Genomic DNA, 17746 nt, shown 5'->3' with positions numbered 1-17746 from the left:
GCCCTCTTTATCTGAACCAGAAAAAAAGCTACAACATTACAGCGCTGTTGTGGAGTTAAAACCTTGTCGCAGGAGACATTGTGAATCTGCAGCGCTCTAATTACACATCTTAAAATACCAAAATGCATCCTCTAAGAGAGGCAGAATTAAAAGGCAGCATTTAGCTGCCCTGTCAGGGAATGATTTGTATGAGAGACAAACACAAATTACAAAACTGAGAATGTATCAAGTGCTCTCCAAAACAAAACTCATATGACAGGCAATGAGAAAAATCAAAGATACCAAATTATCACATTGGAGAATGGAATGAAAGTACAATGGGAAACATGGAAGCCATTTCAAATCCCTGAGACAGGCCTGCTAAAGAGCATTTGGGACATTAATAGCAATTTTCATGCCATCAGAAAAAGGCAGAGAATGGCCCTTGGCAGCCTCTTATTTCACAGCCTGTTATTTAAGGTAGAAGCAGTCTATAATCATAAAATGAGAGGAAAAAAAATCTTACAAAATCTTCAGCTTTTGTGACATTCTACATCTATGTCAAAGCCATAATTACTGTTCTAAGACAGAGGAAGACAGTGTGAATACACTGTATGTTAGCTTGGTCATTACCACCAGCAGACAAATAGGAGGCAATAATTTCACAAAAAGGATGTTCTCCAATCCTTACTCTCCTTCTCCATATTGCGCATAAATGGGGGTCATGACAGACCACTTTACAGCTGTGTGGTTTCATCATTTTCATGAATATTTATAGTGTTTGACACTACACTGTAAGTTATTTAAAAACAGAAAAAAAATCTTGCACTGAACCATAAAAGGTCAGGATTGTTGATGCTAATGACAATATATCATGAGGTATCTGAAGGGAAATGTCGGTGAGCCCAGATCTGAAAAGATTCTAGTTTCAAGAGGTCGACTTACAAATGCAAATGCCCCCAACACAGACATGCATGTAATCAGTCTTTATTTTAAAAAAGCTTTTCCCTAAGCGACAAGTCACTGAACATCAGAGGAAGCTGACTCTTAATAACCCTAACAAAAATGTTACCTTGATATCTTGGTATACAAGCCACCTAACACATAAACAATGAGGAATATCACTTTTTTAAAAAAATAATACTGCCATCTTTCCAGTAGTTTTTTCACTGTTCCGACAAGGACAGTAATTAATCTATGTCTTGAAATATCTTACCATCTCACACAATATATCAAGAGGATTACTTAGTAAATTGTTGTGTAAAAGTTACAACACTTTGACAACAAGTAGTCATTGCATTTACCTTATATTTACTTTGATGACAAAGACAATACCATCAAAGGACACATCATTTAAATTATTTGCAGGCTTCAACACTGAATGTGTTGCTCGCAGATATATAGGCGTAACATTATCCGTGAAGACAGTTTGGCTGCCTGGATGGAGAGACTGCATGCAGTAATTTTCTCTCTAGTTTATCAAAGGAAGCCTTCTAGGGTGGATACCTTTCCTCCCCCGGAATGTTGCGGTAATAAAAAAAGGGATTGGGATACACACTTTTTTTTTTCCAAGAGAAATTTCTTTTCATTATGGAAGGAGTGGCCAGCCAGCAAAGCCAAGCCAAGAGCACACTTGTGCTTGCGACTGTCCTCTAATAGCGGCTTGCTGTCAGTGCCATTAAGATGGCAGATGTGTGATCTGAGGAATGTGCTTGGATTGCTGTCCCAAGTCTACACTCAGCTTTCCTTGTGTCTGTCTTATCAATTTTCCTCTTTGCAACACAGCTTGTCGCTGTGAATTTTCATGCTAGCCACAGCTGCTAGCATTGCCCCCCAAAAAGCGCGCGTTACCCCTATGTACCTTCTACTTGTTTTATTTTTAGTGAAACTCTTAGCTCGTCCTGAGAGGTTTGGAGCCATTGACCCCTTGGTGGAAAGTCCGGTCTTTGGTGACATTTGAAACTAGTGTTGCGGTTAGGCGTCACCTGTTTCACGGCTCCTCTCTGCTGGGAGTGCGTGGCCGCAGGTGCCATGTGAACACTGATTGCCTTTGACAGCCTTAGACGCCAGCTGCCTGCATGAAGCCTGCACAATCCGCACTTTTCACGGGCAATGGTCTGCCCACGGCATGACCGATACAGAAGCAATCAACTAGGTGACTGTGGAGCTAAGACAAGTCCTACTAAGTGGCATTCTAAGCCCTATGGCTTTGAAATAATTGGTAGAAAGAACTGGGACAAATGCGTATTTTTCTTACATTGATGCCCTGTGGACTGTACATCTGGCTGGCTGTGAGTCCGTCACTGTATCCTCCTGTCTGACTGATAACATGGCGAAGGGTATCCACCTGAAACACAAGGAAACATAAACAAAGCACACTCAGACAACTGCTCAGTATCGCAAGGACATGTGAGAGTGGAAGGTTACCATGGACAGGAAAGGTGGTACGATGGTGAACAGAGTCATAAACTGACCTAATCTGCACCGCAGAAACAAAACATTTCAGCTGCAGAACATGACTGAAGCTATGCTTTCTTTTTACTCTGTCTACATATCAAGAACCATTAGAACAATTTCAAGTGCATGTATGTTATGGAAAATTAAACAACAAAGCTGCCAGACACTGAGCAAAAAAAGTAACATAGTCATCATATCCTTTGGCACAATATGAAACCATGAAAAACATGCCATTTCCTTGCAAAAACATCTTTTGGTTCCACATAGTCAAATTACCATACCTACACAACAAAAACGCTGGGTTTACCAAAGAAGCCAAAACAAATTTTCACCAAACTACACACTCTTGTTTTGAATCGTTTTGAATAGTAACCCATCCCCCAGCAATCAAACAGTGTTTTGAATTGAGGGGGTGGTGTGGGGTGGGGACTATGAAGAAATAAGCTGCCTTTCTTAGAGGGATGATATAGACAGAGCTACCCGTACAGTACAGCATGCTGGGCAAGACCACGTGACTCGCTCTGAGTGCAGATGAGTTCAGTCTTCCGAAGACATCTGTGATCATCTGATCTAAAGATGTTAATAAAACATTCTGGTAACATGCTGCCAAGGGCTCCTATGTCAATGGTTAATAATTTATTTTCCATGTTTGTTCTACTATTTAATGATCTGAACTAGTACATACTAAATAATTAAAGAACCATCTTGAGAAAGTCAAAGTCAGAGAGTCAGAGTCCTCACAAATATTAGCCTAAAAAGTGGTTCTCGGAGCAACTTTAAGTGAGGCACCCTGTAATAAGATAAATTGAGATATTCTCTAAATTGGATGAACCCTGCTGAAAATGTCAATTCAAATATCAATACATGAAACACAGAGAGACTGCAATACCCAGCAATATTTTAGAAATATTTGTTAACAGGTTTGAATACTTTAATAATAACATTGAAGGTGCAGACTACATTTTTCTGCATGAGTACAATTACTTTTATGGCAGATTTTCATACTACAGTGAAGCTTCTCATTAATGTCATAGAATTCCTTCCTTCTGTGCTAATTTTACATTTACCAGCCCGCTTAAATGTTTGGTTAATTAATGTAGTGCACATCCACATGATATTAAGATACTTGACTTTTGCAAAGAACACAACCCAGCCTAGGGCAAAATTCAAACAAAGTTTTGATCCAAACCTAGATCTGACCAGGTAGTCCTTTTAGGTTCTTCACTTCTAATATTTTTTAAAGTACCCTTTGTAGCTCATGAGATGAGCAGAAGGGTTACAACGCTCTCAAGACATGCCAAGAGCCAAGACGTGAAGGCACCTTCTCTGATTTCATTTTCCTCAAACATTTACACTCCTACAGCAAAATGTTAAGTTCTTCAGGTTTGAGCACCTTGGTCTCAGATTAGTTTGGTAAGGAGTGTGGTCCTGGGGGGGTGGGGAGTGAGAGGGGGCCCTGCCTCTGATATTGCAGCTGAACTGCAGCAATCCCTACCTGTGACTGCACGTTGGCTCCAACCTGGGCCCCTTGGTAGGAGTCCCCATTGAGTGACTGCACGCTCATGAACAAGTCTCCGGAATTTGACATATTAAAAGAACCAGCAGAACCTGAAAGGAGAGAGTGAGCACCAGAATCACAGAGGGAAGGAGGAATGGTCACATGGCCATGCCCTGGTGCAGAGACTGGACGGCCATCATGCAAAAGCAAGAGGCTGCCAACAGTGGTCAGCTGTTAGTGGAGCAGATTAGAGAGAGAGGTCCTCTGCCAGAGAGAGATAGATGGAACAGGCTGATAGAGCCACCAGGCGCAGACAAGCAGGCAGAACTTCAAGCAAGTACAGCTAGTGGTGGTATATGGTTCAGGTGTAACTGACCAGTACTTTTGATGTTCAGTTATGTTTGATCTCTGAATCTGATGGTTGAGGTTTTTATTCCACAGTAGCCTTTCAAAACGGTTTCGCTTTCAGTCATAATAGTTTTACACAACTAATCAAATCAACAAGTCACAGTCAAATATTAAATGGCTTGATAGACCTCAAAAGGATTAATTTTTGTTGCTGCACATCAACAGGGAAGCTGAATTACAATGGAAGAATCTGTGCGTTAGTGGCCGAAAAACATAACCTAGATATTAATGAACTGTGGCTGAACAATTTCAAAAACAATCATAGTCCACAATCAGATACATCTTATGACTTACCAAAACAAAACTACTGTGCCACATCATCAGTTTAAAGACATGCCAGAAGCCAGCTCAAAAACAAGCAATACTTTCCTTGTGATGGTTTAAAAGGCAAAGCACATCACAGAGATGACTGCATACATACATCACATTATATCGAAAGAGCATTTTAGAAGTCCATGTTAGAAAAGGCTTTATTAGTGAACAAATAGTGAAGAATTCATTAGTAGAACAAGAAAGCAAGAGACTTGCTACTTGGAGTGGGGCCCAGGTTAGCTAATCTTTGATCACGTTTTTAATAACTACTGAGACAAGAAAGTATACAATATTACAAAGTCAATGTGTAATATGTAACCCATGTCATCTTCTTGCTAGAGGCTGCTTTGATCTTAGTATAGGCAATTCCCCGACTTACTCCATTGAATCCATTGGCTTAGACAGCGATGCCACAGCGTGTGCTGTGATGTAAATTAGTCCGCAGTATAATGTCTTGACGGCAAAGTCTGTGTCCATTCACATCAGCTTGGGCTTGGTGCTTCAGCACAACTACCCCTTCACTCATACTGATACTTCAGCTCTCATTTACCACACAAGCCTTTCATGAGTTGCTAGAGAAAACGTATCCTAATTGAATCAATAATGGTCAAGTTACTGAAAATAAACACAATCATCTATTGGCAAATATTGCTTTGGCTGACAATTCAGCTCAATATTTCTGCTTGGGGAGCTTGTACAGTGTAACAGCCTATTAATGATTTTGCTAAAAGTAAGGGCATTTCAACAGATCAGATTAAGAAGACAAAACGGATTAAAAAAATGCAAGTTGTGAAAAATACTAGCTCTTAATTGTTACATCTGTTGACCATATATTTAAATAAACTAAACTTAAACTTAACTGCCAAATATAACAGCTGTTTTGTGCTAGACAAAAAAAAAAAAATTCATCATCAAATTCTGGTGTAAATCAATCTCCTTAGCTATATTACTACACAATGCTACACACTTGTTATGAGTTCCAGCGTATGTTGGCCTTTTCCATTTCATTACTGGTACAGGAAACTGGAGTGCTGTATTGTTGAGGCTGGTTGAGCAAAACATTCACACTCACCGGCAGAGTTTGGAGTGGAAGGTGAGTTCGCTTGACTTCCGTGCGTGGATACACTCGCTGCGTTGACAGCTGTTTTGGCTGCATACATGTTGGCTTCTTCCTGGAATTTTCCAATGTTTTTCTTGTACCGGATTCTTTTGTTTCCAAACCAATTGGACACCTACGAAGATAAAAGTGCATCCACATGTTTTTTACAGGTTTTCCCAAATATCTTTTATCTTTTGTCACAGAGCACAGTTTAGCAGTTTACTGAACAATTTAGAGCACTGTCAAAAAATTTGCTCCATTGAATAAAAACCTCCCCAAACCACCCTAAAATGCATTAAACATCCAAAATCTTGGGAGTTTGAAGCTAAACCAAATTTAATATTGACAGTAAATGTAAACTTTGATATGTCTACCTGTCTTTGCATTGTTATTAAATCTACAGCATATTTGAGTCCATTTCACAGATGCCTTTTGAGTGGGCTCCACTATGAGATGGCTATGGAAAGCAGCTCCTTGAACACTTAAGGAAACCTCTCCAGATATTTTCTTTGCATGCATTCAGACAGACAGTCTGCTCTCCATGAAAGCTGAGCACTGTAACTACATGCACAAGCTGTATTTCCATTTGGATCCATTAAAGGGAGAAAGGGTAAAGCTGGAGGAGATCAATTTTCAGCTTTCTCGAGTGCAGTGTCTGGTAGCAATGCGTAAATCATGGAGCTAAGGTTCGGGTTAGAACACAACACAGCTGATGGTGATGTTGTGAAATCCAAACTGAGCAGCAAGCAATGGTACAGTTTGGTTGGAATGACTAGTCATTTAGGAAACTACAGTGTACACAAATCATAAAACTGTAATGAGTGAGTGACACCTGATCAATATTTGAACTTTTTCTATGTTTGCACTTAACTATAGCTTATTCCTTATTTGATCATTTTTATTAGAGTGTTTTTTGCACTACATGAGCCTTAAATGCCTCCTTCATAGCCTGAATAGAAACACTGGCAGTATCCTGAGAAGATTTACACATTTTATTGCATCTACACTGATCTGCATGAATTCATTGAGTAGTCTACACCAGAGCATTGGAATCATGTAAGAATGCGAATAAAATCAGCAAAAAGGTTGACTTTCGTACTTAGAGGCCAATAGACACATTATACATTATCTGGGTCCAGTGGTGCGTGTTGTCACAGTAGCATGTGTTTCCTATAGAATGGACTGTAGAATGAGCATGTGCTGCCTGTAGAACAGCTGCTTACCTGTGACACAGTAATGGAGCACTTCTTGGCCAGCTCCTCTTTAGCCTCCTCACTGGGGTATGGGTTACTGAGGTGCGAGTAGAAGTACTCGTTGAGAATTTCTGTCGCCTGCTTGTTGAAGTTTCTTCTCTTTCGCCTGTGTCGACAGCACATGCGAAGACAGAGGCAACACAAGCATTAGGAATGGCAGGATAAAAAAAAAGAGGTAATAAGCTTCCACTGTGGTAAAAACTAGAACCAGTGCCGTGAAATGCAGTTTCGGGGACCTGCACATTTAAATTTTGATATCAGCATTTCAGAGATGACCCAGCTGTTGCAGCAGGATAATAATGTTACATCAGAAATGGTCAAGCTGCACTACAAGGCTTGAGTACTGAGACGATGTGAGTACATACTCACAATAAAACCCCAATGCATATGACTGTAAAACATGAGGAGAAACAGTGCAAACACCTGTATTAATTCACCATCCTCCCCATCTCGGCCAGTCCATTTTGGTAAGAGTAAGGGTGGATGCTACATCTAATGAGGGTTTTTACATAACCCAGAGGGGCACTCTGCAAGTTCCTCTCCATGGATCAGCACTGCTGCTGGAGAATATCTGTCCGCAGCCCCAAAAGAGCACACTTCAGAAATGTAAATGTGCACAGCATGGTCTCCTGCAGCTGAAGGATTAATCAGCCTGCCTGAGTGAGCCTGTGCTTGTCGCAAAGGAAAACCGCTCTGGCATTCTTATAATCATTTACAGTAGAAATGAGAGGAGCAGCTGAAAGGAAGGACTACCCTCATTTATATGTTACGCCTCCGACTCAGACTTTGAGTGTAATTTATCCTCTCTTAAATTTACACAAATCCAAAATGTATTCCAATGGGTAGCCGACAAGTGATTAAAATAAAAAAAGAAAAAGGTTTAACTGAGCAAAGGCGGGATTGCTTGTGGTCTACAAATGTACAGACCTACCCATCTGACACAGATGGAGGCTGACAGCACAGGGCTGTTTTATACGGAGCGGTACAACACAGTGTGGGACCATTCCATGAGCACTTCCACCCTACAGTCAGGATTCATGAACGTACAAGTTCTCCGCATAAAGGGGAACAGACAAACATATGGGAAAAAAGGACCTAAGAGATAGGTCACAGGGGCCTTGCGCGGGTATTCCTGTTGGTACCTACAGTTTGACAGACAGGTGGAGAGGCAGGCAGATGGACAGACAGACGGGCGGACCAACCTGGCATCCAGGAAGCGTGAGCGCAGGATCATGACAGCTTCACAGGTGCTCTGCTTGAGCTGCATCTGGATGGAGCTGAACTTGCGGTGGATGATGCCCACCATGCGCTCAATCTCCTTGGGCGAGATGGGGCGCGTCCGACTCTGCTCCCGCAGCAGGTTCATCACGTGAGTGGTGAACTCATTGCATGCCTACGATGGGAACGACAAGGAGCAGCGGTGATCAGGGAGGGTGGCCCTCATCGACACATGCAGGCCCGCTGTGGTGAAATGGTGAGCAGAATCAGGCTTACATTAGGGGGCCCATCTGTGGAATTAGCAGTGATAGCAAAATCATAATATGTATGTGGCAACTGCTAACGCGAGTGCAGCTGGCAATACTAATGAGATTAGTCACTTCCAACACCAGCGAGTGACAATATGTAAAACTCGTCTGTGTTTGCATGCAGGAGGGAAATTGGTAGATAAATATAGGATTCAACATGAATCACGCAGTCACGCGGAAATCGGACGGGAGGCATTGAAATGCCGAGTGAGGGGTGCTTTTAGCCTGGCTCTATGTGGGTAGGTTTGAATTCGGCATGCCTGTGAAGTGCACTCCTCCTTGAACTCCAAGCGAGCATGTTTTCCATAATAAGAACATGAGGATGGAGCATCTTGGAGGAGATAATGGGGGCGGGGGGGGCTGCTGAATGACATGCTTTCATTCCTGACAAGTATGCCTGTTTGCGTTCAGCGGTTTTGAAATGTGAAACCACCCCCTCCCCATCACCGCCGTCTCTCTCTTGCATTGCTGATCAGGGACTGAACCTGTGACGGTATCACAGCCGTTCCTCCCTCTCTCTCTCGGAGTCACCAGATGCTCTGGGACAGGGGAACTCTGTCCTCTGTCAGAACTGGGTTTCCTCTGCTGTGCAGCGATAGAGGGTGGCAGCTGGGTGGTGAATATCAATGTACACCACAGCTGAGCAGAAGCGCGACGACACGTATGCCACACATGCACACACCCAGACGCGCTAACAGTCAGGTACACAGGCACGTGAAACAAATCAGAGGCTCCAGCCCTTTCCAGCATCTGTTGGGAAGGCTATATGATCGTGAATACAAAACAAGAGGGATTCCTTGTCTCCTAATCAGGCTAATGAGATAAGGTGGTGGGCACTGACTAAGACAAGGCCACTGATGGATCTGCATGCACTTCACGGCAGTCAATGTTCCTTTCCATGATCTTTATATAAGATTTAAAATGAACAACATTTGGCAACTGACACCACAAAATAGGTCCACATTTCAATCAAAGGCATCAAGTATGCACAAAATATGAGACTTATGATCAGAGCCAGGATTTTTTCTCTGATACGCGATAATGAAAATACATTCATGATTTGTCCCTTTTTAAGAGGAAAAAAAGACAATCAATAATGCAGTAGAGACATGTCAAAGATGCATTCTCTTTCTCCGCATGCAACGCTACTGCGGATCACCAGAGTCTGGGTTGCCATCTAGTTCCTCTCCTATTTGCATTAACAGAGGGCGGTCATTTTGTGAATGAAAGAAGAAGCATTCTTGTGTGCTCCTCAGAGACGCACTGCTGAAGTGTATGGAGAAGGGATGCACAGGGAAGAGTACCTGGTGTCCGCTGCCATGACTCCCTGTGTAACTCTGACTGCCCCTCCGTCTGCACTCGGAAACCATCTTAAATACAGTATACGAATCATCAGCATGTGGTGGCACGGTCATGTGGTTAAGTCATGTGACCTCTCCAGATCATCTCCAGTCTCCTGACTGATATGGCTACAACATGTCAAAAGTGATGGCAACCCTGTCTCTTGATAAATTCCATGTTGTTAATTTAACACAGAACATCCTACATCAACAGTTTGCTACGTTGCATTTTCCCTGAGCAGGCATTAAAAAGGTATCTGCTTTGCTTACAGTTCTGAGGTGTGGAGGACAGTTCATATATCATCAAACAGAGCATGCATTCCTGTCAAAGCCTGCACATTTAGTTGGAGACATGGTATACATCGCTGTCTAATCCAGTCATTTAATGCTTGCTAAATAGTGGTGGATTTGTGGAAAAAAGAAAAGTTGTTCTGATGACACCCGTCTAAGTGGGGACGCCTTCTGGCAGGTGGGTGCAGAAAGTCTTGTGTGACACTTCTTAGCCCCTTCCTGCCTGTGCTAAAGGTGACCTCATAGGCTAGAAGGCAGAGGCTCCCCATGATGTTATGCTCTACCCTGGCCTGGCTTTGAAGTGACAGCCCAGCAGGGGAAGCTGCTGGATCTCTTAGTACCACTGATCAATGGGCTGCCCTGCCTCTTGTACAGCCAAACTCAAAATCAACGACCTCATCTCCTTCCAGATCACTGCATCTCTGTACTCTGACCTAACGATTCAATGATCAGGTACAGGGGACTAGCTTCATGTGAAAGTGCATTATCAAAAACAGACAATAAACATGGCAGTGCTCTGGGTGTGGGGGTGGAGCTAGTTAATGAGCCATGAGCTATTCTGTGTCCACTTTGGCCAAAGGGCACACTGAATGACTTTAAATAACAATATTCCAAGTTTGTTCAAGACGACATCCACACTGAGTGCTATTTGTTTAATCCATTCCCCTGTAAAAACACGAAGGAGAACTGGCACCGCACTTCAATGAAAGGTTAGAATGTAATAATCTGACAATTAAGAACAGATAAAGTTAGCAAAGCGAGATGCCTTGCTGGATCAAATATACAAAGCAGCAAAATGGGGGGAACAAAGCACTCATCCTCATTCCAAAATGGGGTTTAAGGATCTTTTATGTCCGGCCAAAATACTGTCATTGAACATAACGTGCGCTACAATGGGCCAGTAGTAATCTGGAGAACTCCGGGCTGTAACTGAGGTGTTGGATCATTTAAAGACGATGGTTAATGGAGCACATGTGCTGAAACGGTGATGAAATGAAGGGGGTAGGGATGGGGGACGGGGAGGGGGAGACGGGGGCACTGACCTGCTCATATTTCTCTAGCTCGGTGTGGTAGATCTGCCTGATCTGGGACAACTTGGCTCTGTAGTCAGAGTGCTCAGCTGAGTTGTCGGTGTTGGCCCCACCAGAGGCGGCAGCAGCGGCGGCGGCAGCTGCTGAACCACCCCCCTTCTCTGGGCCGGACACGCCCTCTGCTAGCAGCATGTTGTCCAGCCGCATCAGCTGGGCGTCCGGGGGCTCCTCCTCCTGGGCACCACGGATACTCAGCACTGCAAAATACGGGAGGGGTCAAAGGTCACAAAAGCAGAGGGGGTCACACACATCGGTTACAAGAAGGCATCAGGTGCCGCTGCAACCACACAAAGTACCAAAATGCCACTGCTCTTTATTCTCCACTGGACTGGAGGAATCATTCTTACACACCTCTGATAACACTGTCCTGTTCTGCCCACAGCTGACACTGCCCAGTCCTACTCACTTTGCCAAACCACATATATCACCATTCCTTTTATTGCCCATTTCTGTGCCATAAAGTGCTATAACTACATGCTATATTTGGCAAGAGACAAGAAAATAAAACCCTAATTTCATCCATTTAAAATATCATTTAACAAATAATTATGAGTGCATTCTCAGAGGGTCATGTCAGTGCTTCCTGGCCTGACAAAAAGTATGAAAAACAAAAACAGATACACATAAAAACTAAGGGCAACCACAGGCATCTCAACCACCAAACAGAGAATGCTTCACCCTGATTGACTTAGCTCATGGACATCACCTCTGTTTGAGAGCTATGCTGTGAAATATGCATCACCTCTGTTGGAGAGCTACATATATATATATATATATATATATATATATATTCCTGAAGGAACAGGTACGAAAAGTCCAAAGAGAGGGAACACAGACTGTCCTGCAGGTGAGATGCTCTAACTCAGGGCTTGTAAGATACATGGCCGAGAAATGGGACACCGTGTGCCAGGCTGGGGCTGCAGCAGCGGTGTGTCACTGAATATTACTGCTCTGCTGCCAGGCGCCGGAGCCAAGCCGCCCGCAGCGCTGCGACCAGGCCATCCCTCAGTCTCGGTCAGAGAGAAAAGCAAACTGCTCCCTCTCATGCCCACTAGAGGTCTCCCTTTGTGCTCTCAGACTCTAAGGGACTCTTTCTGACATTTCAGAGATCACACACCAGGAGCACATCCAATTCACCACCGATACTAATGGTGGTCAAAAAATGCTGACAGCAAGACACACACACCCTTTCTCATCAGTGAGTCCTTCTCTATAAATAGCTCATATTTTTACTGTAATAGACATTACTGTTCATGTCGATGACAAATCAAAGAAAGTGATAATTTGAGGGCTTTGAATGTCTGAATATTTTGACATTAAGTTCTCAAGTCGATCAGCTTCAGATCAGAAGTCACCCTAATTGCCTTTACATCTTTAACGCATGTTATCAGGTGCCCCCACCGTTAAGCGCCCTTGAGTCAAATGGAATGACTCGAGATAACTTCATTAATGCAGAGACAATGGGAGCGCTCGGTGCATTAACCCCAGACTGCGGCCTGGGTTCAGACCCTGCGTGGGAGCCAGGGACGGGGGGGGCGACCGGAATGAGAAAGAGGCCTGCTGTTGAGCCAGCGGGAGGGAGCACAGCCACTTCTGAGCCCTGAGCCCTCCACCCCCTGCCAATCTGCCCCTCCTCCTCCAAGCCAAATCACGATGCAAATGTCAAGACTGCTGGTGAGGAGGTCAGGAGTTCAGGCCGTAGGCCTAGCGTGAGGGGGACTGAGTGGGGAGCGGTCAGATTCCTTCTGGGAACGCAGGGACTGTAAAAACATCCTGTTTCATTAGCGCGTGTCCTTCACAGCGTTGACAAGGTATGATCGTGGTGGGGGGTGGGGGGGGGGGGGGGGGCTGAGTCCTGCTGCCAGCTCGCCCATTGTGTCAGGCCCAGCACTTTTCCACCCCTCCCCCATGTGCCCATGATCTTGTCTATTTACAGAAGTCACAGAGATTCCCCCTGAAAACTCTCCTGATTCGGTGATTCTGCAAGGCCTCTTCTCCCACCGCGTACAGTGATTTACAAAGGCCCCACTCTCGTTCCACAGAATCTGCAGAGCAGAATATAAAACATTTTCCTGCAGGTACTACCTCATAAATACTAGAGTCAATGGAGTGTGAAAACAAGTCCACAGTTCCAAATGTAAAATTAACTGTAAAACAGTGCTACGGCATTTTATCATCTACAACTTTTCAAAGGGTTGCCTTGGAGCTTTGATGTACAGAATTTAAACCTATCAGCCAAATATACAGTGTTCTGCTTAAAAGGGTCTTCAGCTGCTGCTGTGCCCAGTGAACTAAAATTTAGGACCATCGCAATGCACTTGAGGCCAGTGAAATTTTCAAGTGGACTCAGAATACTTGCACCTGTCAAAATGTCCTTTGAGAATTTTTTTTTTTTTAATCTGAATAGGGGTTATTTGGGGTTATAAAGAAAGTTTTGGATATGAAAGAATAGGTGAATGAGACAGAGGAAGTGAAATTTATTTTTGGGCAGCATCAATGATGATAAATCAAGGCTTACAATTTTTATTTTACCCAAGCCATAAAATGTCTACACTGCCACGTGAAAATTAAAAATCCCCTGCTTTCATGCAGTGATTCAAATGCATCTGCCAGACCCTGGTTTCACATTCTCCAGTGTTTATTTTACTTAGCCCCTCCACCAGCACCAGTCTTTTCAGAGGCTGTTTTGACAAGAATGGCGATGCACTGCAATTCATTAATTATACGTGCTTTTGAGAGAAAAAAATACTAATTCCATTATGCATTACCCCAGGTGATTAAGTGTTTTTGGGTGATGTATGGCAGACAAATCATGTTACAGTACTTTATCAGTATTATTCTGTGGTTGTGTTTCCATGGAAAGTGTAAAATGACCTGTGAACTCCACCATCAAGCTCATACATTCAGAATTTGTTAATCTAAAAGGCTACAGATGTGGCAGAATGGTGTCACAGACCTGGCCTTCACCTTTAAACAAAGGAAATGAGGGTGGGATCCTTTGGCTAAAAAAGCAGAGGGGCAGACTTTGGTCCTCCTCAACAATGGACAATGTTTGAAAGGCGACACCAACCTGCATAATCTGCTGCTTTCAAAGAGTTACACTGTGGGGTGCTGGTATCTTTGTAAGAGGATTATGAAATACATCATCTCTTGCCATTCACACCTTCGCTGCTTCAAAACTTCCCCCAAAACTTGGTCCAAAACTCCAAAAATGCACCGTCTCAACTAGCAGGAACTATTTCTGAGAAAATAGGAGCTGTCACTGCTGAGGCAAAACTCCAAATTTTTATCATCTTTGTTCTAATCTGGCCTTTGAGGTATCTTTTTAAAACTGAAGAATATTCCAGTTTGTATTGTCTTTGTTCCATTGTGGTACAGATACAAGCTTTGTCTTGTGGTTGATCCAGGCCTTTTAGAGAACATCTGGCAGTGAAGGGAAAAAAATGAACCCAGAAACAATACAACAGAGACAGGATCCCATTTAGATATGCTGTCATCGGTCATTGACAGTAGATCATTACACAACTAGATCTGTGTGCATTTCCTGAAGAAAATGAAATGTGTGGTTGCATGTTTTTATTATATGCGTGCATTACTAGTGCTCTCAATATCACTATTGTAGTTGGTGTCTTCCTTTATATCTCTCTAACTGTGCATATATGCCCATCCCTCCTCTCTCTGTGTCTGACGCTACTGGGGAGCCTGAGACAAAGCCCTGTGGTCACATGACTTAGAGCAGTGACTGAAGTCCGCAACTAATTAGGCTCATAACTCAAAAACCGCTCTTCACAGCGCTGAACTGAAGGTATCAAGACTGCTTCTCTGCCCAAGGGTCACTCAAATGGAAGGTTTGCAGAAGTCACAGGCATATATATCAGAGGGTCATAACTCATGCGCAGTGATAGAGAAGCTAATGTGTCCTACAGAGTATCAATGCCACATTCCAGCAGTGTCATAGTGTTATTCACATGTAATACGCATATGGGTGCATTGACAGTTGCTTAATCAGTTTCTTAATCAGAGAACCAAGCTGCTATGTAACTGTTCTGCTAATATTTCCCTCTAAAAGGAAAACTTCTCTTAAATCTCTGGAAAAGCTTGTTTTTTAACTTGCATTCATCCTACCTGTTCATGTAAAAATGTTGAATTAAATGTAACACTTCAATATTGCTCATGACTAAAATACACAGCCAATGACCTATCATCCTGTACTGTTTGTTTATTTGGCAAATACTCTTTTCCCAAATGACTCACAAGGCCATTATTACATGATACATTAAATACACTCGATACACATGAGGGTGAACAACAGCACTAAAATAAAAATGCAGTCACACAAGCATAGTGCTTCACGATTAACCTCAGGAGAAACATAACTTCTGTACATTATATTAAAATGAATGTAGAAGCAAATAATGATCTATGGGAGCAACATAAGGCATTGTGTTTTATGATACCAAGGAATGATTCTTAAAAAAAGCAACATTGATGTGTACTCTACTATCCTACAGTACATGCTACCTGACCTTAGATCTGAAAAGCTTTGCTAAACTACAAAAGAATTCATTCAAGTTAGGACTAATGAAATTTGAGGCGTTATCTGTGAAACTGGTCTAAATTTGGTAAATCAAGTTGGAGTATGTATCAGTGTGTTTATTATACTGTACTTTTTTTTTCTTTGTAACCCTAAATAATCATCTTCCTTTAGGAAGGCTTACATGAAGGCTTACAAGTACATTTAAAAATCTGTAAAGCAGTCACTTTTTAGTCCTATGCCTTGTTATGACAGTCATTCACTGCCATAGATGACATCTGCATGACTAGCTGCAAAACAAATGCAGAAAAAAATTCCCCAAATGTATGTGTGTGCATTACTACTGCTCTTAACCCTTTTGCACGTACGGTCAAACGGGTGTGATCATTCTAGAGTGGTCCCTACAGCATGCAGTCAAACCGGTGTGATTAGAACATTACATTAGAGCAGCTATTTACAAGTGACGCAACAAAGCAACATTCGTTCTAAACCCACTGCTTTTTCACATAAAAACATTCCACAAATGCAGTATGATTATTTATTTTTCAATGCATTAGTTGAAACATAAGCAGCTTAACACAGTTCTGACTCACAAATCGGAAAAATTCTAACTAACGTTAGGTTTGAGGAAACAGTGATTTAACGTTAGAAAGTATAGCAAATACGGTGGTGAAAACTATGAGAAGCTTAATAACACATGAGTTATTAAAATACTGAAATCCTGCATTTCTGGGTGTTATTAAATATTTCAATACATGTTTTTTTCCATGTTATACTTGCTATTTGAGTTTTGGACAATCACACTAATAATAATAATAGTTATTATTATTATTATTATTATTATTATTATTATTATTATTATTATTATTATTATTATTATTATTATTATTATTATTATTATTAGTAGTAGTAGTAGTAGTAGTAGTATTATTAGTAGTAATATTATTACCAAGCCACACAAGAACAGTGGTATGCTTGCCAAAGGGAAACCACAATAACGAGTCCTCTAAGGTCAGAACCAGTAACCGGCTGTTTTGTATAGCATGTTCATTCTCTGAAGTCAAATTTAAATGAATCTCTTCCCATTGCCTAGGCTTAATGTTATATTATTACTGTCTTGTGTTCTACCGCTCAGTGTTTTCGTAGCATCATTCCAAATTAATGTCAGGTTTTGTTTGGCATCATCATTATCGATACATTACTGATAAATTACAATACTTCAGCTCCCATCAAACTCACAGCTTAGTTGTGACAGAGGAATGCAGTCTGCTGACTGAAAAGCCCAGGCACCTCTCGTCTTTAATTCGTGTGACACAAGCCTACAGAAAAATGCGATTACCATTCGGCCAGGTACAAAATATTCCCAATGACCTGCAGTCTTTTTGGCTTCCTCTCTAAAGTAAACCTGTTAAAGGCAAATTGTGATTTATTTATTCTGTCCTTGTCCTGAAGCACATAATTAAAAGCATGCAATGAATTATCTTAAATAAATACAATTAATAAGGGAAGGGGGAGGAAAAAACCCAGTGTCCATAAAATTCACTTCGCTGTGGGTCATATTTACGCTAACCATCATGGGCCACTTTATTTTGATTCGGTAATAGCCGGATAATTGATTTGTCTTAATGTTGCCAGCCTTGGGTCTGCTGAGCTTTCCCATCCAGAGTGCTGCTGAACTTACTTAGCCACCCGCAGACAGGCATCCAGAGCACTCCAAGGGATAAACAATTATTTGTGCACGACTTCTCCCGCCCTCCATCCAATTCTAGGAGCAGCACTTGCTCAGAGTCTCCAATGGATGTTTTTTTTTCCCCCATTTGGAAGCATTTCAAAGATGAGTTGTTGTTAGACAAGGCCTGATCTCCTTCCCCAGACGCTCATGAGCAATTCCCTCTTGGTAGCCGATTACCCACCCTTTTATCTGCACGTTTTGAATGTGGGGACGCGGTTATGATGTT

The 17746-nt window shown here is 42.3% G+C and overlaps 1 protein-coding gene across 4 annotated transcripts in view; it reads right to left on the bottom strand.

The window, feature by feature from the left end:
* pbx1b (pre-B-cell leukemia homeobox 1b) overlaps nt 1–17746 on the bottom strand; it is a 67573-nt gene that overhangs the window by 2683 nt on the left and 47144 nt on the right. Inside the window, exons 3-9 of one of the 4 annotated variants that reach the window (XM_036521993.1) lie at nt 11207–11451; nt 9837–9902; nt 8209–8399; nt 6977–7112; nt 5727–5886; nt 3932–4044; nt 2237–2326 (exon numbers count right to left, since the gene is read on the bottom strand). In XM_036521993.1, coding sequence (XP_036377886.1) covers nt 2237–2326; nt 3932–4044; nt 5727–5886; nt 6977–7112; nt 8209–8399; nt 9837–9902; nt 11207–11451 — 1001 coding nt within the window. The remainder of the gene's footprint in view (nt 1–2236; nt 2327–3931; nt 4045–5726; nt 5887–6976; nt 7113–8208; nt 8400–9836; nt 9903–11206; nt 11452–17746) is intronic. The other 3 variants (XM_036521994.1, XM_036521995.1, XM_036521996.1) reach the window with 3 other exon arrangements.

The sequence above is a fragment of the Megalops cyprinoides genome, chromosome 2, assembly GCF_013368585.1.
Source record: "Megalops cyprinoides isolate fMegCyp1 chromosome 2, fMegCyp1.pri, whole genome shotgun sequence".
Lineage (NCBI taxonomy): Eukaryota > Metazoa > Chordata > Actinopteri > Elopiformes > Megalopidae > Megalops > Megalops cyprinoides.
Note: the sequence above shows the minus strand (reverse complement) of the source record. Positions and strands in the feature narration are given on the sequence as shown.